This window comes from Pararge aegeria, chromosome 23 (genome assembly GCF_905163445.1).
Source record: "Pararge aegeria chromosome 23, ilParAegt1.1, whole genome shotgun sequence".
NCBI lineage: Eukaryota > Metazoa > Arthropoda > Insecta > Lepidoptera > Nymphalidae > Pararge > Pararge aegeria.
This window is the reverse complement of record NC_053202.1, coordinates 12809469-12835735: the sequence shown is the minus strand read 5'-3', so window position 1 is coordinate 12835735 and position 26267 is coordinate 12809469. Positions and strand designations below refer to the sequence as shown.

General features: G+C 36.9%; 1 protein-coding gene across 1 annotated transcript in view; it reads right to left on the bottom strand.

The window, feature by feature from the left end:
• LOC120634280 (ly-6/neurotoxin-like protein 1) overlaps positions 1-25929 on the bottom strand; it is a 33511-nt gene extending 7582 nt beyond the window's left edge. The window contains exons 1-2 of the mRNA XM_039904770.1: positions 25750-25929; positions 11953-12010 (exon numbers count right to left, since the gene is read on the bottom strand). Coding sequence (XP_039760704.1) covers positions 11953-12010; positions 25750-25929 — 238 coding nt within the window. The remainder of the gene's footprint in view (positions 1-11952; positions 12011-25749) is intronic.
• Between the last annotated feature and the right edge of the window lie 338 nt (positions 25930-26267).

The window sequence follows — 26267 nt, the reverse complement described above, 5'->3', positions numbered from 1 at the left end:
GTCAAATAGTTCCTGTGTAAGATTAAAAATTGTTAACGAGCGAAGCTTTAGACTCAATTCTGAAGTCGCGGGCAGCATTCCTAATGAAATATAGTTATGCATCCTTCAAAATTATTTCGGAACTCGGTTACACGCTGTATATTATAGTATGTAAGAAATATAACTAGTGTAATCAATCAGTCCATATTTCATCTTTGTAAAACAACTTACAACTGTAATACAGAAAGAAAATGTAATCAAATCAGTGGAATACTGAGCACGTTGCACGTGGTGTTCCGCGAACATGCTCCAACATGCTTGGATGGAGACCAAAGTGGTAATTTCTCGGATATTCCTGTCACGAGCACACAATGATCTGAGATAGATGATACCGCTTTATGTATGTCTGTCACGCGCTAGCACCCCAACTTGAAATGCTTGTAAAGATACGGTGTTAAAATTCTCTTTGAAATACACTTTTGTTAAGGGAAACTGCGAGATGCATTGTATCAATATAAATAAATAAAATTTTAGCGTCTGTCTGTGACCTGTACTGCACCTATTCTATACTAGCTTTTGCCTACGACTTTGCCCGCATTATTTTTGGTTTTTACTGGAAGACGACGTTATATATGATATTTTTATCCCATATAGCGTCGTCTTCCAGAACAGGATGGAGATATGTTAAGCTGTACCACCGTGAAGGCAACGAAGGATATATTTCTAAATTTGTAGGAGTATGTTCCGGGTTTAAGAACATCTCTTGTCGATCTTCGGGATGTAAGCTAAATATGTGTGCCAAATTTTTCACTTACTATAGAACAAATCGGTGATAGGCTAGTCGAAATTACTTCAGATTCACTTTTGGAGGGTCGAGTTAACGAAGTTATGGGCGCTTTAAGAAATTAAAATATCACTTGCTTTAATGGTGAAGGAAAACATCGTGAGGAAACCTGCATGCCTGACAGTTCTCCATGATGTTCTCAAAGGCGTATGGAGTCCACCAATGCGCACTGGGTCAGCGTGGTGGACTACGTTGTGGTCTTAATCCTGCTCATTGTGGGAGGAGATCCGAGCCCTGTAATGGGTTGATATTTTGATGATGATGATGATGATAGAACAAGAAGGCAAAGTATGATAATGAAAAACATTTATGATATTATATATTCTATATAAATAAAAATTGAAATTAAGAAGTAAGACGTGCGTGCTGGGATTCAAACTCGGCCCCCCAAAAGTTAAGTCGAAGTGCTACCCACTGGGCTATCACCGCTTCTGTTTTTTATTTGCTGAAGAAAATAGAGCAGCCACACCGCGCGTCTCACTGCACTGCTCGGAGATCTAACAGTTAGAGCGGCTAACAAGATGGTTAAATCATTACGAAAAGGTAAATAAATAAACAAATGAATATACTACGTCAATACAGACATCGCCATCTAGCCCCAAAGTACGCGTAGCTTCTTTAATGGGTACTGAGAAAACTGATGAATAATATATGAATAATAAATCATAAATACTTTTAATATACAGATTAAAATTCAGCAATGTGTCATCTCTTGTTTCAAACGTGTCTAATTGTAATATGGACCTTTGAAAAAGTAGATCGAAACTGCAACGTTTCCTACAGTCGCTATAAGACTGATGTGAAAGGCATATGCAAAATGCAAAATGTTAATGTTAAGGTACTGCAACAAGACAGACTTGGAGTTTTAAGTGTTTATAAAGTAGGCCTACTTGAAATAAATGAATTTAGAATTTTAATTTGGAAGAGTTGAAAGTAATAAAAGTCGAAAATTAACACGAGATTAAAACCTGGCCAAATGTCCTGTTCTTTCACAGCTCCAGTTGTTTGTCCTATGTATTGACAATATAACGTTGAAGTGTCTTGGTGTCGGAGTAATTAAAAACATTCAACTGACTGCAGCACACACACCGTTAGACAAACTTTATTACGTGTCAGCTAACGCTACAAAAATATTCCACTCAAGTTCCTGCCCGCGACTTCGCCCGCATGTTTTCAGATTTTTGTACAGTGTCGCGGCAACCTTTAGTTTATGGGGATAAATGCATCCCATGTTCAATACAGGATACCAGCTATCTCTCTACGCAATTCCACCAATATTAGTTTAGCTGTACAGCAACGTTACCAAATTCAAATTTCAGATATATTTAATTATACCTTTCACAGTCACTTATAAAGCGTTGGTACATATAGTTAATACTAAAACGCTATTTATTTGATGCTTTAAAAGGGTCGCAGGAATAAGTCAACTGTTCCACTGTCTCATTTGTTAACGAAAATAATCGCAGTAATATTGTACAAGAAAATGATTAGTAAATACATGTAATTTGAATTTATTGTATATATGTATAGAAAGAATTCGAAACTGACAACTACGCATAAGTATTATATGAGATCGTCGATAGTGCAAGTTATTAGTTTAGTATAATTTATTTGAATAAGTGTAAATAATGTGCTTGCCTTCGGAAGCAGCACGTTTATATAAGGCAAAAAAGTGTTACGTTCATTTTTGCGTACGTGATAAGGTTTAAGTTTTAATTATTGTATTTTTATTTACTCATTATTTATTTACAGAGGTGTGTTATCCTAAACAACAAAAAAATATTAGCTTACTTTAGCAACAATAACTTATTACATCTATTGCTTAACATTTGTTTCATTTTATTGACAAAATAAAGATAGTTTTCAAATAATAAACAAATATCACTAGCCAGTATTGCGCTATCGCTCTTTTTTTGCTTTATTCCAACATTATTAAGTTAATATTAAGTTATATTTCACTCGTGGAAAGCAGACCTAACTCTAGTTATTCACGCGAAAAGGCAGTCGAGGTACCGCAGGTCGAGCGGATTGTTAAATGCAACTCTAAATGTCAACTGAACAAGCAACAGCCGCCGCGGAGTAAGTAATTAGCGCGGGCTCGGCGGCGCAAGTTGGCTCATTACTGCAAACAAGTGATCCATGGAACAGAAACTGTTTTACTCATTTGTAAATGTTTGTTAGGAATTCCCTAAAACTATAAGTTGCTGGTACCTATAATAAAAACGGCTAGCAGCGTGCTCTACACTACCATCTACTGCGTACACAAACCCGTCTCCCCAGCGTGCTGATTATGGGCAAATCCATGCGATGGAAGATGCCTTTAGTCCTGGTACTGTTGATGATGACAACAAGTGTAGCGGTCTCCACATTACAGAACTAGATGGCGCTACAAAAATCCTCCATCGCGCTAGCGAAGTGTTCACGAAGAATGCCTATATATACAACTTCCAAAAATGAATATTCGGATCTCGTACCCCGAGCACGATCACCCGCTCGGAGGAAGATCTTCCTATTGTTACGGTCGAGCGTATCACCATAGCTCCCGTACAACAAGTTACTAGCAGTTCTCAGAGTTCTTCGTACGTGTTTATAACGGTGTACTACGAATCCAGTGGGAACCGTGTGTTCCTGAGCTAAAAGCTTATGTTACTCTACGTCTTTTAAATTAAGTCTAAGCCAAAAATCAAGTTGATTGTCTGCTTAGTTAGGGAGTAAAGGAAGGATAAAATACTTTTGAATTCAAAATATTAAGTGAGGATTATAACTCTGTATTACTAACTAAATTTTTATTTATTTCCGTTTTTTTCTGTTGAAAACTTTGGCGATAAGGCGTAGGATAGTGTTCGACACTATAAACGATGACTCAATAAATTTTATAATGAAAGTATCATCAGCATCATCATATCAACCCGTTACCGGCCCACTACTGGGCAAGGATCTCCTCCGACATAGAGAAGTGTTCAAGGCCGTAGTCCACCACACTGGCCTAGTGCGGATTGGTGTATTGAAATGAAAGTATATTGTCAATTATTGAGATTACTCGCCTGTCACATAAAATTCCGTTATTTACATATTCCCATTGAAAAACGGCCACTAATAGGGCTATTAAAATTAGAATTATCCCGACCTACTATATGGACCGTGTCTTTACTCAGATTGAGAGCAAGGGTTAAGGCTGTTCACCACGCTGGCCAAGTGCCGATTGATAGACTTTTCCTTTGAGAACATTATGGAGAACCCTCATGATGATTTCCGTCACCGTTAAAGTAATTATAATAAATAATTGCATATGGTAAAAAATGCACATACAATTTAAGATACCGGGGTTCGAACCGGTCACCCCGAAAGGTAGGCCGAAGTATACTATGACATAATACTTTAGGCTCGACGACAGTCAGCTAGCTCGATTATTGGAATAAAAACACTCTATGACAGACTGTATATTTCAAAATATAAACTTGCAATTTGTGCAGCAATTAGATAGCATTTTATAATTCACTATAAGCTCCACTTGATACTCCAAACCGCCACAGAGTCAAAGAGCCTTGGCATAAGTACGTGAGGCTTCTGTTATCTATTATACGGTTTGAAAAAAGTTTTTTCTTTTATACACTCATTACTGATGGTCTAAGCAGATAAGTGGATAGCCATCGCGTGTAAACAGAGCAACAGTTTGTAGGGCATGCAAGGAAAACGTCCTGCAATGTGCTGCCCTGTCCATCAACATGAAGCTTAGGTGTTAAGCCTCATGTGCCTGAACAGAAACCGTGTACACGTCTAATATTAAAGAATCAAAAACCACTTCACTTTAGAAAGGTTTCTCGAACAAACGGTTCGTCACTTCATACTATTTAGCAATTGACAGTTATTATTTTACCTCTAAGCGTTCACCATAAAATGGGAAAATGGAAAATAATTTGTGAGTTGGCAACATTCCACGGGTGTTAAGTAGGACGTGCGCAGGGTTTTTTCACTGTTTTTGGACACAATGCACTGCATACATAAATTTTGGCTGAATGAGGGGTCTGTATATATTCTTAATTCAATGTCGGCAACCATGCCCTTCAGTCCCGGAACACAGCATTGCAGCAAAAGTAAGCATGGCGGCAAAACTTCCCCGGATCGAGCACTGTCAAAAAAAGCTCTACTACTACTACCAACTTCTATTTATTATCACAGGAAGAATATATGCATGTTTATTTGCAACACAGTTCAGTTAAATGCACCACCTACCTCTCTTCTTGAGCTGTTTTAACGCCTTTGGTTGCCTGGAAGAGATCGCTATGTAGCGATAAGGCCGCCAAATTGTATACCTTTTGTTAAATTTTTACTTTTAATTTGTTATGTTTATGTGGTGTACAATAAAAGTGTATTCATTCATTCAAGAATTATTATTATTAAAATTAAAATTGGCTGTATAAAACTTAATAGGAACTTCTCCTAGAAAGTGAAAAGCAAATCGGCTCTGTATTTTCAAAAAATTTGTGCTTACTCACGTACTTACATAAATAACAATGTAATCGATTATAATAAAAACAGTTTACTTTTAACTAAAGCAACGAAGGCTTAGAAGAAGTGGCTTTTCTGAGCCTTCGTGAAGATATGTGGCGATGGACTTTGGGGTCTTAAGGTGCTGGAAAGGCGACACCTCACCTGTAAACGCAATCCCAACGAGTTGAACGGACGAAATAAGTCGTGTCGCTGGGAGCCCAGGACTTTGGATTTTGGAACTCTCTACAAAAGCCTATGTCCAGCATATAACAATAGCGGTTGAATTGATGATGATGATGATGAGTGATCTACAATTCCTTTTTAACTTTAACAGCATCTTTATAGGATTATATTGTTATTGAAGTCGGTATAAAACAATTTGTACCCTTACAATCTAAAGTCAGAACCGTCCATCCATACCTTTTTACTTTTTTAAATATTATATTTACTTATATTAGTTGTGTTTAAATTGTTTATTGATTTATTTCATCCCGGTTACCTTTATATTAACGAAGCAATTAAAACCCTAAAAAGATACCAAATGGTACTTACCTGCATACTATAAAATAAAATATATACTTGTTATACCACTGAAAAAGAAAAGGGCAATAAATTTTATTAGGTAAGTAGGTGTCTGAAGAAGTCTAAATGGGAAGTAAATAGCAAAATTTATTCAAATATGCGGTAACGTAGTGAAATTTATTCAAGCGCAGACGAAATCTGCATTTCTAAGGAGGATTCTGCGAAGTATAGTTTGCGGTACGAACCGACCGACCGACGCAGGCAATGGGATTATACGATCAGGTCATGTGCGAGAGGCGTGGGGTTAGTGTTTATTAACTTAATATATGTATATATTTAGTTAACGGATGCCAGCAATTTCAGCTGCGTGATATAAGAAATTATTGCCGACGTGCTTGTCCCCGTGTACAGAAAGCTAAAAACAAAGGCTAAGAATACTAATTTTCGTACATATAAAATGAAAATGTTTATAAAAACTTCTTTCTTGGACTTTATAAAATAAAAAAACCTGTTTCAGTACCTACTTTATGGATATATGCTAGCTGAAGCTTGTATATCAGACATTATATATAATATGCTCGCGACAGTAATGCTTGTTTTCATGAAGCATGTTACTAAAGGTTTTTAAAATATTAATTCAACTCTAGTTCCCTTATTTATTAATGGTATAATACAATCATGTAGTTGACATGAAATGCTGCACAGAAATGCAATCCGCAATATAACGTAGTATATTATAAACGCATTTTTAAACGGATAATTATATGTACATACATTTATTTATACACAGTTGTATTTATGCACCACCTACTTTACTACTGTAGTTGTGTGTACTGTACTTTTACACCATTGGTTGCCTGGAAGAGACCGCTATGAAGCAATGCGCTTACCAAATTGTGTACCGTATGTTTCTTGGCAGGGCACGGGTCTCCTCCCACAATGAGAACACACACACACTTTTGAGAACATCATGGAGAACTCTCAGGCATGCAGGTTTCCTCGCGAAGTTTTCCTTCACCGTTAAAGCAAGTGATATTTTAATTACTTAAAACGCACATCACTTAGAAAAGTTAGAGGTGCGTGCTGGGATTAGAACTCGGCCCCCCGAAAGTGAAGTCGAGCTCCTGCCAAATAGGCTATCACCGCAATATGTTTATTGAGGTTAAATCAACAATAAATTATGCGGTATACTATGTCGAATTTTATTTCTTATCACAACAATCCCCCTTTTGAAAACAAGTTCGTATAAACATGTGTTTTAGGAGATCAGATGTTATACATAAAAAAGTTCGTAATCTGGTTGACTCTCCCCTACCTCTGAGTAATATTGACTTTGCGTGTCGTAGGTTACGACATAACGTCCCTTTGTGTAGGGTGGATGGAAAACTAGGTAGGTAGGTATTTGCCAACCAGCTTATTATCTAGCTATACTTTGAACAACTGATATAGTGTGGACATTATTAGATTAAGATCGGCAATTTTACTGGCAAATTAATCCATGCTTATATTATAAATGCGGAAGTGTTTTTGTTTGTTTATTTGTTCTTGCTTTAATCCCTAGCTACGCAACGGACGAAGGACGAAGAGTTATATTATCAACTTTTTACTCTAGTACACACACACACAAAAAACAGAATTTAACTTCTCCCATTGCTATGTCTCCTCTTTATCTGTTAGTTGAAAGGACATAGAGTTAAATAGACTATGTTACTATCTGTCCTTTCAACTAAATCTAGGAGAAAAATCAAGTTGATAGGTTGCTTGGGTAGGACGTCAAGGAAGGACAAACAAACAAACACACGCTCTTATTTATATATTAGTATGGATTTATTTTATTTCTAGTTTAATCGATCTTTTGCCGTCTATAAGTTAAATGTTATAGCCTTTGTTAGATTATGTAGTGTAAAATTGATTAATTTACCTGACAAAACCACTTACTGTAATACTTATTTGAGTGTAAAATTATTGTTTGTTGTTTCTTGGAAAAGCAAATAAATAAGTCGCGTAGAAGCCAAGAAAAGGAAACGTTTGAACAGATTGCGTGCAGAATAGCTCTGTGCTACAAAGAAAGGAGAAAGATCCAACATCTGCAACAAGTCAAAGAAAAGTACCAGAGCATTTTTACCATCTAACCAAAAAGTATAAACTCCTTCAACGAAGAATATAATGGGTCAAAAGCTTACGCCAAGACGGATTCAATCATTATTTAGACCAACGGTCTCCAAAGCGGATATATATCTAAGAATTGCTAACTTTCGTAAGCAGGAATTCAGGCCTGTAAATCCTAACAATAATGTGAAAAATTGGTGAGCGCTTTTGTCTTATATGTGAAGGGTTCCTGGGTTTGATTCCTGTCAAGGAGAAATCGGTATTTTATAGTTTCTGAATTATCTTTGTTCTGATCTGCCACCCAGCTTACAAAGATATGCTGACAAGTGATTTAGTGTTTCGGTACGATACAGGCGATATAGTGTAGACACCGATTAGGGCAATGGTTTTAATATAATTTATTGCCATGCGCCAAGCCAGGTTAGCCCGCAACCATCTTAGACGCCATCAGAATGTAATTTGTTATTTAAATTAAAAAAAAACTGTTAACTTTTAACAATGTTTCTCCACGAAGGCTCAGAAGAAGAGGCTCATCCTAATGATCACGATATGGGGCATATAGAATAGCGACCCCGCACCGTTAAACATGATCCCAACGACGACATTAACACAAATCAATTTTGTTTGTATAACTCGTGTAATGTAGTTAGTTTAATAATAAGCGCGTATTCATTACGTTGTTCTATCAATAGGCTATTCTGCGATTGTCCGTCGTTTTATTGAGTTCATTACACGTCGTTTTTATGTATTTATTATTATGGAAGAGCGGTGTCTTCTGACACAGGACTGCCATTAGCGTTTACAGTAATTTTATTTACCCAAATAAACATTTTTTATTTTAGTCGTGTCGCTGGGAGCCCTATGGAGACTTTGGGTTTTTGAACTATCTTCAAAAGCCTATGTCCAGTATATAATAATAGCGGTTGAATTGATGCTTATGAATGATCTCCAATTCCTTTCCAACTTTAACAGCATCTTACGAGCGTAAGTCGGGTTGTCAATTATCCGACTACCATCCTGCGAAGCTGCGGCTCGTTATAAATGATAGCTTAATTACAACTAAACAATAGCATAGGTGTGTTTGATGTTTGCTATCGTTTGCCGAAACAATGGCAGCCGCAAATTAATCCAGATACTTGAACAGGCTGCGTATTATAACGGTTTTTGCTACTAATTCAATTTAGGGCGCTGTAAAATTTATATTTGTTTAATAATTGTTTGCAGCGCCATCGGCGGGTTTCTAGTAAACAAATATCAAATCAGCGGTAATTGCAATGTTAATTTACATACATTGCATTGCATACTAATAGGGTGAAATATATGCCCGTTTTCACTAACGACCAACAAGGCGATGCCTAAGTAAGTGACGCCTAATCAAAGGAGAATGCTAGGCATACATTTAGCTTTCACCAATCGATTTTCTCAAGACAACTCATATAACCCAACTTGTCTAAGATTATGGCCACACGGTGTGGTATTTTGTGTTTTTATTGTCATACGTTTCTTTTTCAGTATTAATTTAAGGTTGTTAAACAAAAAACGAAATTTATTCTTTATCTGTCAAGTGTCAGATTATGTTTGTCGGTTACGGTGTCGTAACTTTTGATGGTGCCTAACGTCGTTAGTCATCTTTAAAGAGTTAGTGAAACGTTTTTTTTCTCTAGGCATTGAATACTACGTGATTGGCACGGATCGGGTGCATTTTCTCGTCTTTAGCATTAGGATGTGTAAATAGTAGACAAAGTATTCCGTGGCGTTTATCTTAGTCGTACAGAACACGTTACGCTATCGGTCCCAGTTATTATCTCTAATAATGTCTGAAAACCATCAGCCGGCGTCGGAGCAGCGTGGTGGGTCTCTGCTCTAAGCCACTATTACACAATGCGTATCATAATGCAAAAAAATTGCCGACACTACGCAGCAATCCCTGCACCAGCTGACATAAGAACTCATTATTCTCGAAGAGGATGCCAACAACTTCGTCTGCTTAGAATTTCTTGTATCCCGTAGAATAATTAAATCTTATCTCATCGCCTATGGCCGTCTCCAAAACGCAAGCTTTAACTGCTTAACGTCGGGTAGAATTTTAAATATACCTTTCTTAGTACACCTCTAGGGTGCTCAAAGTATATCTGGAAATTTAAAATTCCTACCGTCAGGGCTGTAAGTTGTCTGTCAGTTAGTGAGGACAAAGCCTTTTCAATACATTTATTATGTAAGCAAAAATTATTTTATTAATTTAGTTTTGATTACAATATGCATGGTCCTAGTTACTTAAAGTGGTGACAGCTACTCTGACAAAAAGAAACTCAAACAGACAAACCAGACGAATTAATACTACCAGTCTTCCGGAGTTAAACAAAAAGGTTGTTTAGTTGTTTGCAGGCAATAAATCGGTATAATTGGCGACGTCTCTCAAGTTTGTTTAGGCTGTGGGCCATAACTGACACAAAAAGCAGTTACATGCCTTATATATGTATAGACGCCTGCTTTTTGACCGTCTTCTTCTAGAATATAAATAGTCATGCGTGAAAAACTACACAGAAGCCGTATTCTCATAAGATCTGTGACACAATAAATATGCTAAATCCGTGACATGACTAAATTCGATTTTAGATGTTTTTGACCATGAATTAAAATTTATATTATGCAAATTAACTATTAAAAGAAAATATAAAATAATCAGTAATGACTATACATTACGAATATTAGTCAATAAATAATAATAATTATGGAAAAAGATACGTATAATTTTCGTAAGAAGTAATTCTGAAATGCTTTCCATCGAGAAAATTTGACTGAATCGTGTCTAGCAAACCACCGTTCAGTCAGAAATGTGGTCAAGAATTACATCTTTATATAATATGAATACACCACCACAGAAAAATTACAAAAAAAATATAAATATACTCGTAATACATCGTTAAGGCAGAAGGTACAATTTGGCGGCCTTATCGCTAAAACACGATACCTTCCAGGCAACCAACATATATAAATATTTATGCATATATAACATATATATATTAGACAGTCGATTGGCGCAGTGGGCAGCGACCCAGCTTTGTGTATGTATACTATTCATAAAAATATTCATCAGCCATTTAAGTACCCATAACACAAGCTACGCTTTCTTTGGGGCTAGATGGCGATGTGTTTATTGTCGTAGTATATTTATAAAAATATATACATATATATATATATATACATATAACATATATATAAATGATTAGTAGTTAAAGTTCTTTGAACATCATTTAGCAGCATTGAGCGCTTTAAGCTCTTCTAACTTGTTTAGAACTTCCAGTTGTCGAACACATGAGCTGTTTGCGAGCACAAATGCCGCACTAATGCAGGCAAGCGCTCACCAGTGCTTAGAATGACACGGACATACAAAGAACACTTTGGGAACGTTCATATCTAAAATCTATGCCATTTCAAGAAGATAAATACGTCGTATTATTAAGAAGCTTACAGTGGATTCATTATTTATTAATTTAATTAATCTTATTTTGTTTGATTTTGGGATAGCTATTTTTATTTAGTGAAAATTTAGTAATTAAATTTTTCAGTCCAATTTGATTTGTAATTACCTAGTAGTCGCAATCAAGTAAACTTTCAAACTGTAAAAAATAATTGAAATTATAGTTTATTATAGTTTATCATGACGTACCTTCGATGCTACAGTTAGATACACCCGATAAATTTACAATAATCATTGCATTTATTTGACATTAAAACTTAGAATTATGATATAATTGATTTAATATAACACTATAAATCGCAGAATGTTATTTTATATACTATTAAGATTGTTATTAAAATAATTTAATGTTTAAATTTTAATAAGCAAAATAAATTTTTCATTTCATTTCAATTCCGTTTGCGTCGGTGTTTAATAATATTTATGAACCATTCATGAAGTACTATTTGTTTCTGATTTTTTTGTATACCAAATCTGAAGTAATAGATGTCTGTCCATGGCACGGTGTCCCAGGATAATGGCTTACCTTTTTCGCTGCAGGTCGGCACGCAGTCCCGCACCACAGTCAACTCGCTTACGTATTTCTGAAACAATGCAATTTAAATTACAAAAAAAATAAAGTCCGCGTGAAATTCATATGATTTAAAGAGCCTATTAAAAGTTTTAAGACTGTATTCTTAACTAAAAAAAATGTGTACAATGTAGTGAGATGATGGCGATAACTACGTTCGTACACTTAAAACTGAAGCTGCGATGTTTCCAAACACTGCAAGGTTTTCTAAGAAGCCCTAAACTAACTTTGCTATCACCATCTCACATAGATAGATAGATAGATAAATTCTTTATTGCACACAATTTATAATATAAATTGAAACCATAAATATAAGACGAATAACAATGCGCAAAGGCGGTCTTATCGCTTTAAGCGATCTCCTCCAGACAACCCTTAATGAAAGAAGAACAGGAGTATGGAAACGGGATAGTGCAATTTTAAAAATAAATAACATAAACTACATCTACTATATATAACAATAATACATAAACAGCTAATACAAATACAAATAATACAGAAATAAATACATACACATATAAATGTACATATATAAATATATATATAAATAAATATAAATATACACAAATACATACAGAGCAAATATATTAGTTTATGACTCCGTAGATAAATAATATTCTTTTAAACGACTTTTGAAGATGCTTAATGATTTAGACTGTCTTATGTCTCTTGGCAATCCATTCCAGAGTATAACCACCTTGACTGTAAAAGAATTTCCATACGCATGCGAGTGACTGGCAGGAACATGCAACCTGTTGTCATCCTTAGCCCTCAAATAGCACTGAACATTGCTACCAAGAAAGTTGAATCGCTCTTTTAAATATGGTGGCGTCTGAGGATTAAATAAAATAGAATATAAAAGACAAAGAGCGTGCAAGTTCCTACGTGATCGAATTGGTAGCCAGTTTAACCGAGAACGATACTCGGACACATGATCAAACTTACGTATACCAAAGATAAACCGTATACATACGTTCTGCAGCCTCTCCAATTTATCGAGCATGGTCTCTGATAAATCCAAGTAGCAAATATCAGCATAGTCTAAAATAGGTAATAGAAGAGGATTAGCTAAGAGAATTTTAGTTTTTAACGGTAGAAACTTCTTCCACCGTCTCAAGTATCCAACAGCGGCAAAAATTTTGCGACTCATTTCAGAAACTTGAGGTACCCAAGACATTGTATTGTCCAAAATTAGCACAAGGTCTCTGACTGCACTGTTCCAAGGTATAACAGTACCTTCAAATAGAACAGGTGGTAACCTGTTATATGATAGAGAGGAAAGGAAATAAGAGCTGCCTATTATAATTACTTGAGATTTACTTGGAGACCAAATGACCGACACCAAGCCGCAATTTTATTTAAATCAGTATTAATATTATTATAATAGCCGCCGATGCTTAAAACTGCAAATCATCAGCGTAAAAATGATAGGACGAAGATAAAACAGATGACACTGAGTTTATAAAAATTGAAAATAGAAGCGGAGAGAGAACACCACCCTGAGGTACTCCGGAAAGAAGTGGAAGAAAGGAAGATAGTTTACTGTCCGAACGAATACATTGCTGACGATTACATAAGTAAGACCGGAACCAGTTGACAACGTGAGGTGAAATGCTGACTGTCTTTAGAACAACCAAAAGTAGATCAAAGTCTACGTTGTTAAACGCATTACTGAAATCTAAGAGAACTAATACGGTAAGGAGTTTATTGTCGACAGCGAAACGAATATCATCGCAGACCTTGATCAAGGCTGTTGTTGTGCTATGACCACGACGAAAACCGGACTGGAGGGGGCTTAAAATATCATATCTGGTAAGATAGAGGCTAAGTTGATGATGGACAATACGTTCGAGAACTTTAGACAGAAACGGAAGAATGGAGATAGGCCGAAAGTTTGAAGGATTTACAGGGTTACGAACTTTAGGAATAGGAACTACATATCCTTTACACCACACGGTGGGAAATGACATTTTCGTTTATGTAAAAAAAATATTTATAAGTGAATCAAGAATTTTAGCTATAAAATAAACAATACAAGCATGGAATAAATTCATTAAAAGATTAAAATAGGAACCGTCTACTGTGATAAGAAAATAACGTAAGCCTTAAAACGACGTTTGATTGCGGTAGCGGTCAGTCAAGCTGTCAGTTAACCGAGTTAATCCACCGATGCTAAAAGTGACATTTATTCGTAGTAAACTTAGCTGAAGCGGTAATATCGCATTGGGCAGGAGCTCGAGTTCACTTTCTGGGGGCCGAGTTCGAATCCCACGCACCTCTAACTTTTCTAAGTTATGTGCGTTTTAGTTAATTAAAATATCACTTGCTTCAACGGTGAAGGAAAACATCGCGAGGAAATCTGCATGCCTGAGAGTTCTACATAATGTTCTCAAAGGTGTGTGGAGTCCACCAATCCGCACTTGGCCAGCGTGGTGGACTACGGCCTTAACCCCTTCTCATTGTGGGAGGAGACCCGTGCTCTGTAGTGGGCCGGTAATGGGTTGATGTGATGATGAAGATTAACTTGCACAGAGTTATAAAAAAAGATACGTATAGATATACTATAGCTATGCTAAATTTCAGCCTAAAGAGTCTTGTCCAATGTTTTGAACTGTGTCTTAATAGATTAATAAGTCAAGCCACTTTGCCTTTCATACGCAGAGTATTCCCTAGATCCAGACCTTTCCCAGAATTATTAACCTTTCAATGAATTGGGTTCAAAGCTTGATTCTCTATTACCTTAACGGCGTCCCAAGCTGACGCGCATAATTTGTTCTAATCTGGGTCGATTTACACTAAATTGTGTACCTTAGGTCCAGGTGACTTAAATTGGAATTTCGTACATATTTTTAGCTGTATCACAGATACTAGATCGCTATGTGGGTAAATAAAGGTTTCTCTATACATGGTGTAATCCGATGCAACCAAAGAGTATCTGTAAATAATAAATAAATAAATAAATATACTACGACAATACACACATCGCCATCTAGACCCAACGTAAGCGTAGCTTGTGTTATGGGTACAATATGACTGATGAATAATATACATAAATACTACCACCCACACCCAGGCTCTGAAAAACATTCATGTTCATCACACAAACATCTTCCAGTTGTGGGAATCGAACTCAAGGCCTTGGACTCAGTAAGCAGGGTCGCTGCCGACTGCGCCAGTCGGCCGTCAAATATAAGATAGAGTAAGCCTTAGCAGGTCTCCTTCATAAGCATAGGGGGCGTTACCGTCGCTTATAGCATTATTTTAGCAGGCCATTTATATACGACTGACATCCCAGCTTTCTATCCCTGTGCGCTGTCTAAAATTAATCTTAATGTAGTACAACAATATTGGGCTTAAGTAAATATAAAAAGCGGTAATAGCCTACTGGGTAGGACTTCGAGTTCGAGTTCGAGTTTGGGAGGCTGAGTTCGAATCGCAGAACGCACCACTAACTTGTCTAAGTTATGTACGTTAGCAATTAAAATATCACTTGATTTAACAGTGGAGGAAAACATTGTAACCTGCCTGAGAGTTTTCCATTACGTCTGAGGTGTGTGGAGTTCACCCCTTCTCATTTTGGGAGGAAACCTGTGCCTGTAAGCCGGTAAAGGGTTAAAATGATGACGATGATGATATGATGATATTTAAAAAAAGTCTCGGGAGCCATGCACCTTTGTACCATTGATAAGTAAGCCACAACAACGTATTACAAATGATGTCGTTACAAATTTAAAAATTAATGTTATTTTAAATCGAAAGTTTTAATCATAAATTACTTATTATGAGAATTCGTAAGTATTTTTTTTACGAAATTCGTAAGATATAATAATAATTAACGTAAGTATATTTAGATTTTTTTTTTAATTACACTATCGCATTAGGTTTGATTATTCTGTAATAATATCTGTCAGAAATAAAATATAAATAAATTTATTCATTAATCCTAACCAAAGACTGCCATTTTATTACTAAGACAGTCTTATGTATTTGTAAAGATAAAGGTGTTTAAAACATTTGTACCTTGTTTTTGGCGAAAAACCGGAAGTGCGACAAGTTTTATCGTTAGTCTAGTCACCCCACACTAACTTCCCCGCGTGCTGGAAGCTGTGCCGACTTAATATGTCATCCGCGACACTAACGGCGTCATGTGTCTCGGGATCCGTTCAATAAAATGACAGAAACACCATTTTGTCGCCCCATTACTACGTAACTGGCAAAACGAACTATTATTATTTTTAAACCGAAGTCCAAAAAGGTTTAAGGTTCATTTTCAACCCCCGACAAATTTTAACAAGTTTGAAGGGTCCGTTTGTGTTTCTGTCTGTGGCATCGTAGCTCCAGAAAATATGAACCGTTTTGATTTTGCTTGAAAGGTAAATTAGTTTAGAGTGTTACATCAAACATAGTGTTTGATCAAAATCAGTTCAATATGACTGACAACTCTTTTTTTCACAACTCCCTCAATGGAAGTTCGTGACTAGTAGAATACTAGATACACACTGTGAAAAATTTTAAATCCAAGATTACAGCTGCAATTTGGCAAATTACATTTTTTCACGGTTATCAATTGGAATGGATTGACAAGTAGAATACTAGAGTTTTATTATTTTGTGTCGTGGATGTTTAACCAAGGGTGCCAACGGGGCCATATTACTACTCCGCTGTCTGTCTGTCCGTCTGTGAGCGGGCTGTATCTATTGAAAGATATAGAAAGGTCGAGAGTTGAATTGTAACAGAGATCGGCCTGGCAAGTCCTACTTCGTGCAATGCTTATTTCTCTGGCCAACCAACATTGCTGTATTGCAATCTGAAGGGCGTCGTTGACAGTCTTATCACAGGCACGTGAAGTTTAACACCCTTGCCTCAGAGCACCACTTTTTAGGACGTGTTCTTTGCATGCCCCATTGAAGTTATAATCGGTTTATTAGACGATAATTTTCCACTTAACTTAATATTACTTTAAGAAAAAAAAAACGGTTCATCCATTGTTGTATTCTCCTCTAGTTTATATAGCTACGTTTGTATTTGCTATGCTACCTTTCATAATATCATGTGATAAGTATCAGTTGTAAGTATAAAGATATCCGTCGCAAAACACGAGGTTTATGTCGTCGGCGCTCACTTTTTGTTTACTACACGAATGGACAGATAAATCACACTTCTCACTCATGCCCTCCAAAGAACTTCACGAAAACTCCCTACACATATTAATAAGTTCTAAACTTCTGTGAAGATGTTTTGATTTATAGTTTACTTATTCACGTTGTATATGCTACACATTACATTGCCAGAATATATTTGAATGACATTTTGACGTTTAGATAGAGCACGTGCTATAATCCCAGCACAGTGCTTGTCCAACACCTGAGCGATAGCCTGGCGCTTTATAAAGGTTAGGCTCACCATGCTTCTCTAATTTACTCAGATTGGCGAACATTAACACAAGATTTTTTCGATCAAATTGTAATCACCTCATTGACCTTGACTCCAGAGGGTAGGTAATTTCGATGCGGATCACTTGCTCTAGTATTAAAATCGCGGGTCAAGTATACAGTTAGGTACTTATTGATTTTTTTGTATAAAAATATCTCAGCTAGAAAATTAGTGCTGTTCTCCCTCGGTACCTATAGAATCTGTCACCTCATCTGTCTTTGGGATCTATATTTTAATCTCTGTTACAACGCTTTTATTCTCTGGTATAATCAAGTGCTAATAATCCATAAAAGCCCCCTAAATGCCCTTATTCCTGTTCACGTGGGAATTTGAAGGCAGCCTTGTTGTATACGTACAACGTGATTTTGTATATATGTATGATATCTGATGGGTGGGTGTGAGTGTGTGTGTGTCGTCTGCTGCACAGTAAGTTAGATTTCAGACAAGTGGCGGATATGCAAATTTTTTGGCTTATCTATTATTCAGTAAAAATGATACTATCGATTACCATTGACCGATTTTGTAAGAACTTATGGGCAGACAGATCCAATTATTTACCTAACAGTTGGAAATTGGCGATAACAAAGTCGATTTATGCCGTTAAATTACCTGAACCATGATAAAACGAAGAAGTTATTAGATTAAACATCATTTTAGAATATCTCGTCCAAAATAGTGGCCTTAGTCACGTCCTGCAGTGTCGGGTACACAGATTAGCGCTCCATGAGTACTCAGCGTGACGTACTCGCTCGTTCCAAGGGGATGCGCTCGGGAGATAATGCTAATTACATTTTTGTATGCACATTAATTCTCCGATGTATGGGATCAATTATTATTAATAATAGTGCAAATAACCGCCGGCGTTATGGCACAAAAGGTGAATAGACGCGCATATACGTTACTTTGCGTAATGCATACATACACGGCTTTAATTACCTCCATTATGCAGTGGCTTCAGCTCTGCAAGGCGCTTCTTCTCGCAAAACTCTTCACACTCGAAATCGATACTTAAAACTTCACCAATTTTTATCAAGAATCAATTAAAGTGATTACTTAAGAATCATAACTCTGAACCGCTGAGCCAACGAGGTATGAAAGCCTATTACTTTTTAACTGGAAAAATAATTAGTGTCAGCAATTAATCGACGTGGAAAAAGAAAAGCAGCGGAAAACCGGCGACCTTCATGTCATTTTCCTCCACACATTATAACAAGTGTTTCTTGAAATATTACTCATATGTGCACGAGGCCATTTTAGATTTATTTTTATATCAATGTTCAAGTGGCTTATGGAAATTAAAAAGATTAGGAAAATATTATACTTTTTCTCCGTTTAGTTTGTAGGGTACTGCAGGCAAATGGCAAAATACCGTTTAATAGGAACCCCTATTCGGTAACTTTTTCAACTGATTTTCAACCGGCCCTATGCATACATGCTAAAACATAATATATTAATATACTATGTTATGATTCCTCAGCTGAATACTTTGCTGATAGCTAACGAATAAATTTAAAGTCAATAGAGCATCAGACATAAAATTAAACTACATTAAAATTGACAGTGTAATTGACTAATGATGACTTTATTTTTTTAATGTTGAAATTTGCATGCGTATTGGATAAAACATCGTTCTATATCTGCTTAATTAATACATCTATAATTTCACATGCTCCTCGACAAATAAATGATGACTTTTATGATAATACAAAATTCAGTTTGACAGGCCATTTTTAAAATCAATGTATCGAGATGGCGTATGTCCAATCCGCACTGGGCCCGCGTGGTGGACTACGGCTTTAGCCTCTTCTCATTGTTGGAGGAGACCCGGGCCATGTAGTGGGCCGGTAATGGGTCGATAAGATGTATTTAGATGATTAGCACCTCTACCAAGGCGTATAGGTCACACTGCAATCTGGTTTTTGCCATTTATGTTGAGCAGTATTCAGTCGGTTTTTAACTGTAACCCATTTGTGGTTTTTTCTGAATCAAACGATTTCATTTCGCTTTTTACTATTATCCATTACTATTGAGACGATTTCGTATTTTGTTTTACACTAACCAATTTTATATTGAACCGATTTCGATTTGGTTTTTACTTTTACGCTTTCACTGCTAAACATTCCTGAGAGAGAGTTTGTTTGTAATTGGGTTTTTTGCTAAACGCGGTTATAAGTACTTAGACGCGCTTTATGGCTGGATATACTCTTTTGTTGATTAAATCATCTCAAATGTATTCGTAATCCAGAGTTTTATTACATCAGTTATTTGGGGCTGGCGAGAATGAATGAAACGTTCGTGTTCTGTGCTCAGCATTAATTTGCGAGATTGTATTGTGATCTAATTTACTGGCCGCAGTCAAATTGTATCAGACCCTAGTAATTCACTCGAGTCCAATTTACATGAAACGTACGAATACCTACGTTTATTTTTGAATGAATATTTTATTAGAATTGATACAGCCTCGCTACGGCAATCTAAGTACAATTTTTTTTACGTGTAGTCGAGCCAAGACTCAATGATTTAAACCACGATATTATTGAGATATCAGTTGTCATTCCTTGCGTCACCCGATGTTGCCAACATACGCATTGATATAAAGAACTGTAATTACTTCAGAGTAACAAAGCAAATTGCATAAAGTTTTACATTAAACTGACATACAGTCACTTTATTTATATCGACAGATTCAGCTCCCAATCTAGTATCAACAGCGATGGCAGTGTGTGCGCCTCTTTTCATCTTAAGCTCCCGGCTTCCGGCGTCGCGCAGAGTAAACGATAAACCGCCGAGAAAACACAACGCCGCGCAAAATCGAAAACCAATACTGAATCAGTTTGCCAAAAGCAAAGCGCTTACGACAAATACTTACTAGCTGTGCTAGTGTTGCGAGCTTTTAGAGGCGAAACACACGTGTTCGGTCCCACCGAACGATAAAGCTTTTATTGTAAACCACACAAATAGTACATATATCATTGTTTACTGTGAAAAATAGTTTTGATGACATAAAATTCATTTAATCAACATTAACCATTTTTCGTTCAAGTAATTTGTTCTTTACAAACCAGGAGAAGAAAAAATATATTTTTTTGACACTTGGATTCACCTATTAAGTGGGTGAATGAACTAAAAATATGTCACCATATTTTTAGTAAACTAATACGAAATTATTTTTGTATATATGGCGCAATAAGATGTTGATTAATCTTTTTTCATAAACGACTGACTGGTCGAATAAGTGTGTAGCGTACCTAAGCTTCTTTGGTGTAGAGTACAAACATAGCCGTGCTCTTCAGGAAATAACTTTTCTGATCTCCTACGTGCTCAGAGATAATAGCTGGATACACAAAGTTCTTAATACTAATTATTTAACTGATGTGACTTATTTTTTATGGCACTTTCAATCTCCTTCAAATTTGAGTTAACAGTCCAGCTGCAAATAATATAAGTTATACTTATATACGCAGACCAATCTCGTATGATAAATGTAGATTAAAAAAAAGGGTTGTAGTATTTATTTTATTTCACCGCAGCTAGTTTTTGGTATTATTTAAGGCATGCTGAGCTAATCTTTAAGTGGTTTACGTTAAAATCTGTTATCTTTTATTTAAGCTTGTAGTTAGTAGTTTGAATGATATCTTAGTAACAACTTAGTGCCCTTATTAAAACAAAAGTGTCTATGAAATAATAAGTCAAAGTTTGAGTGCTTAGGGGCCGTATACTAAAACTGTAACGGGTCGAATTCTGTTCGTTGTCAATATTTAAAAAAAAATATTTGGAGGGTATTTATAGTACTGAAGCAAAAACTACAACTTTTTTCATTCTTGTCTGTTTGTCTGTTTGTCTGTCACAATTTAAGTCATATTATGAAGTAGCATCTCTATATGCTCCTATGATACTTTCACTTCTGCCTTCAGTTATTTTTTTTAAACAACTCCTTAAGACATTGAAGTATTGGGCTAACTTGTAACTCAAAAATGTTTTTTTAAATAAATAATATAACCCAGGTGGCGCTGTCAGCTTTATTCGCTAGGTTCCAATTTTAAAAGGCCCGTTTTTCGAACCCACTTCAATGCGAGGGATTGAATGGGGACGTAACCAAGATTAATTGCTTGTTTACATACAAAAGCCTCCATCGGCCTCTCGATACCGCTACGGCGGCTGTGCACTGAAATCGCCGTTAGAATCGCTTCAGCGACTGTTGTTGAACTAATTAATCGTTGAGGCGACTAACTAACGTACACTTCAGTTGTAGGCTTTGTTCGGGATGTTTATGCAACCAACGCAACAAACGACCAAAATTAGATTAAAAATAAATAATAAATAAATATACTACTACAATACACACATCGCCATCTAGCCCCAAAGTAAGCGTAGCTTGTGTTATGGGTACTGAGATAGCTGTTGAATATTTTTAAATGAATAATGTACATAAATACTTATAAAATACATATAAACACCCAGACACTGAAAAACATTCATGTTCATCACACAGACATTTTCCAGTTATGGGAATCGAACCCACGGCCTTGGATGCAGAAAGCAGGGTCGCTGCCCACTGCGCCAACCGGCTGTCTTAGGCTTGTTGTAGACTAAGAGCTAAGCTAATTTAGTTAAACTAACATAGGTTTTCATACTTGTGTGCAGATTGTGTGCAACAGAGGTTTCAGTCTTCATGCCAATATGAAAAGCTTAGCTCAGCTCTTGATCTGCAGCATTAACTGCACAATTTAGCACATTACTGGTCGAAAAGAAGGCCGCCGGCCGCAAAGGCCGCTGAACTGATATTTGACGAAGATAAGCCTTGGCAATGGACCTGGGTGACATTACTTATGCCAGGAAATCTTGTGTGTGTATTGTCGTAGTATATTTATTATCATTTATTAATCACTTAGCACTAGTAGTAGGACGGACGGTAAATAGGTTGTCATAGATGTTTTGGTTTATTGAACACTAATTTACGTTTCTCCCGCTATTGTTCCCAAGGGCAAAATTCTTTGTATAAATAAATTCTATTGTTATATAAAAAAGTCCAATTCGGGAAAACGTTTCTTTTCTTACGATCACATTTCATGAAATTAAATTAAATACGCCCCTGGGCACTGTGCATACCCGATGAATGAAAATAAACCATTATTTTTTTATTTCAAAGGGCCGTGGATACACTGTTATTCTTTGAATAACATCGCCGAGGTAAATGTTATTTGATTTTGAAGTCGTGCGATGATTAAAATAATAAAGCGCCAAAGACCTATCCTGAATTTTTTACATAATTTAACCAATATGTAAATGGAATATTAGTTCCATCCGGTTTCTTACCGGATATATTTTGGTAAGAGCAATCTTATTCCTCCGTCCCGTTTTACCAAAGCATAGCGAGACGCCGCGAATGGCATCCTTATGTGGTTGACATTCCATGAACACGACTGACGACCTCCCTGGCGCAACGGTGAGCGCTGCGAATTTAAATTGGAGGTCCTGGGTTTGATTCCCAGGGGAAATTTCGGTATTTACAATTTCTGAACTTTCTCTGGTCTGGTCTAGTGGGAAGTCAAGGGCTAACTTGTAGTGGAAGAAAAAGAAAAACACGTCAACCCACGTTTCTGATACGTACCGCTAGGATGTGGTACGCCCTCGCGGCAACTGTGTTTCCTGCCACGTAACTTGAGTAGATACTTTTAAAGCTAGAGCGAAAAGGCTATTTGTAGGCAAGCGTTCTGCAAGCTAGACTTCATCATTGTTTTTTAACAGACATGATTGTCGTCAAGCGCTGGCGCATCGTTATTAAAAAGGATTTCAAAAAGAGAATTTTGAAACCGCATACGGTATTGTTCCATAATCCGAAAAATACGCTACCACCTACACTTTTAGAACAGCTCTGTGAGGCGGACAGTATGTCTGGAGGTACAACCGCCATTATCTCTATAAGTGCAAAACAATACGAGTCTGTTGTAATGTAGTGCTTCGTGACAACATCGCGGTGCTGTTATCAGCTGCCCCATGCATGCTATTACGTGGAATAACACGATAGCGGGTATCTGCGGCGACACGGACCTCGCGGTGTAATGGCTCATAAGTGGATCGTTAAATCTATTTATTCTGCAATATGTAGCGTACACCATACCTACGTACTAATCGCATGAAATAACAGACATTAATTTATGTACAATGCTGACGTAAATTTTGTATTGTTATCATCACCTCGAGGTATTAATATCCCATGGATGGGCTAGTACTTCCTCCTTTAACTGAGAGTGCGAATGATTGAGCACTAATACAACATTCTGATTCTCACCAAGGATTCATAAACTTTCTCACGACGGAACGGGGGTGGACAACCGAAGAACTTATTAAATAAACCTTAACAACATTCCTGAGGATCGAACCTATAACCTGATGATGCACAGTTAAACCAGCTAACCTTTAGACGCACCAGCGCTCTAGTAATGATGAACCCGCTACTAAGCTACCATCTCTATTGTCTCTTTCTATTATTTATTGATTTTAATTTTTTTAAATGCTTAGTTATAAAAATTAAATATATAAAATCAAGCATTCACCCTCCGCTTGTGGGGCTTTTGAATGCCCAAGCAACCGGCGGACAGGGCTCAAGAGTGAGAAACAATATGCGCCGTTTTAAGGTCTACTGCCTTCTGTATCCGACCCTTAATCCAACAACCAAGCGAAAGCTTCTTAAGATGTTGGTCGATGCTTTTCGCGAGAAGACCATTGACTGTGAGCAAGGTCTAAGTATTTAGATACTTTTTCCTTTTCAGCTTTCACCAGATTACCGTCATGTGGAATAGTAATGTCTATTAGCTATTCTATATCAGGTCTATTAGCTGTAATATACCTGTCAGTGATAATCGTTCGATCCCAGCAGAGCAATGCACTGCTATTTCGAGAACTGACGCCTATACTATATATCGTATCTTATTTTTAATTTAAGTTAAATACTACCCCACTTTTTTTCTCGATTGCTTGAAACGTCTCGAAAATTACTCAATTAAATACTTAGTTGTTTACAGCAATTTCTAGATTGCCAATAAAATATTCGTAACCAAACAGACCTCGATCTCATTTGAAATATTACAAACATCACTCAATTATATTGAATGTCTACCCAGCAAACAACATTATACTGTTTGATCGATGACTTATCCACTGGTTTTAAAAAGGAAGTCGAAGTAGAAGACGACATATTGTGACAGCTTGTATCAGTCGATTTGGCAAAGAAAGCAATACAGCAGCTTTTAATTCGACTACTACTATTTTTCCGTGCGTAAGTGAGCACGATCAAAATTCAAAAATCATTAATTACAAGTAGGGCCTCCTTGAAATTAAATACTTTTTAAATACTTTTTGATTATTTTTAAATACTTTTGGATAGTTAAGAATCATGCTACGAAACATGTATAGCCGATATGCCCGGTTATATCATACTGGGGCAGGGATTAAGCTTTAGCCCCGTTTGTGCCCAACAGTAGGACGGGTGGCAATATGCAGAGGATAATAAAAAAAACCGAAATTAGTTACTTTTTTTTATTATTGATGGAGTAAGAGATGGCCCACCTGATGGGTACAAAACAATACAGGGCATCACTTCGTAAGGCATACCAGGAATACGTCGCACAAATAGCCGCCCTGGCTCCATCAAACTGCCGATTGGCGCAGTTAGCTTAGGCGGCAGAAATAAGAATTTGTTGCCTAATACCAAATTTAGAAAACTGCCTCTTTCTCGATTTTCCGACTTTCGTATTTCTTTCGTAAGGCGCGATTGCATTTTACTGAAGTAATCCATCCTGAAAAAGCTACAGAAATCAAAACCCTTAATAAATGGCCGCCTTCTAAATCCTCCATCAGTCCTTCGTATAATCCTATAAAGCCGGATATAGATTAGGAACAGAGGCCGTGAAATGTCAATTTCCGCACGAAGATTTTATCCGTCGCCATTTTGAGCAATCACGTCCTTCAACATGGCGGACGCCAGAAGACTGTTAAGATAATGCGAGTTAACGGTCATATAACTCTATTATTGTTAGAGTATTGACAGGAACCATGACTTTATTTGATAAGATAGAAAGTACGTATAGAAAGCTTGTATCACAGTTTAACATACGCAGTTTGAAGTGGTTAAGTGTTGGCTACACTTTCAGGGACAGAGTTCGAGTTCGAATTGAAATATCACATACTTTAACAATGAAGGAAAATATAGGAGTTGTCAAAGGCGTTTGAAGTCCACCAATTGACCACCAATTGATTTCCGGAAGGGATGCGTAAACGCATTTCAAGCGAGAAAGGGTGGCCTGCTAAGGTACTCACAATGCAGTACTTGGCGTCGGGCGGGCACTGGTTGAGCCGCGCGGCGCTGCGGTTGTTACAAGGCGTGATGGAGCCAACGCCGTCGCTGTACTGGCCGCACTGCCAGCATTTGATGCCCGCTGCCGCCGTCGCCAGGCTCAGCAGCACCCCCGCCCACACCAGCCGGGCAGCACTCGACATGCTCTGCGGGAGACACGAGAAATACATTCATTAGTATTTCAATCCTAACTATCCGAAGTAATATAGTAAATATTTGTTTGTTTGTTTGTCCTTCCTTTACGCCCAAACAAATCAACTTGATTTTACGCAAAAGGTTAGTCGAAAGGACTTAGAGTAATACAGTCTACTTTTTATCCCAGAAAAATTAAACGGTTTCCACGGAATTTGTAACACTCCTGACATAGGTCTATTTTAGGGCGTTCCAAAATCCACGATCCTGGGCCGCTTGTTTCCAGCGGCTCCCAGCGTCTCGTTTGATGTCGCATTGATAGGTTCTATTAAAATAATCTGTTTATTTT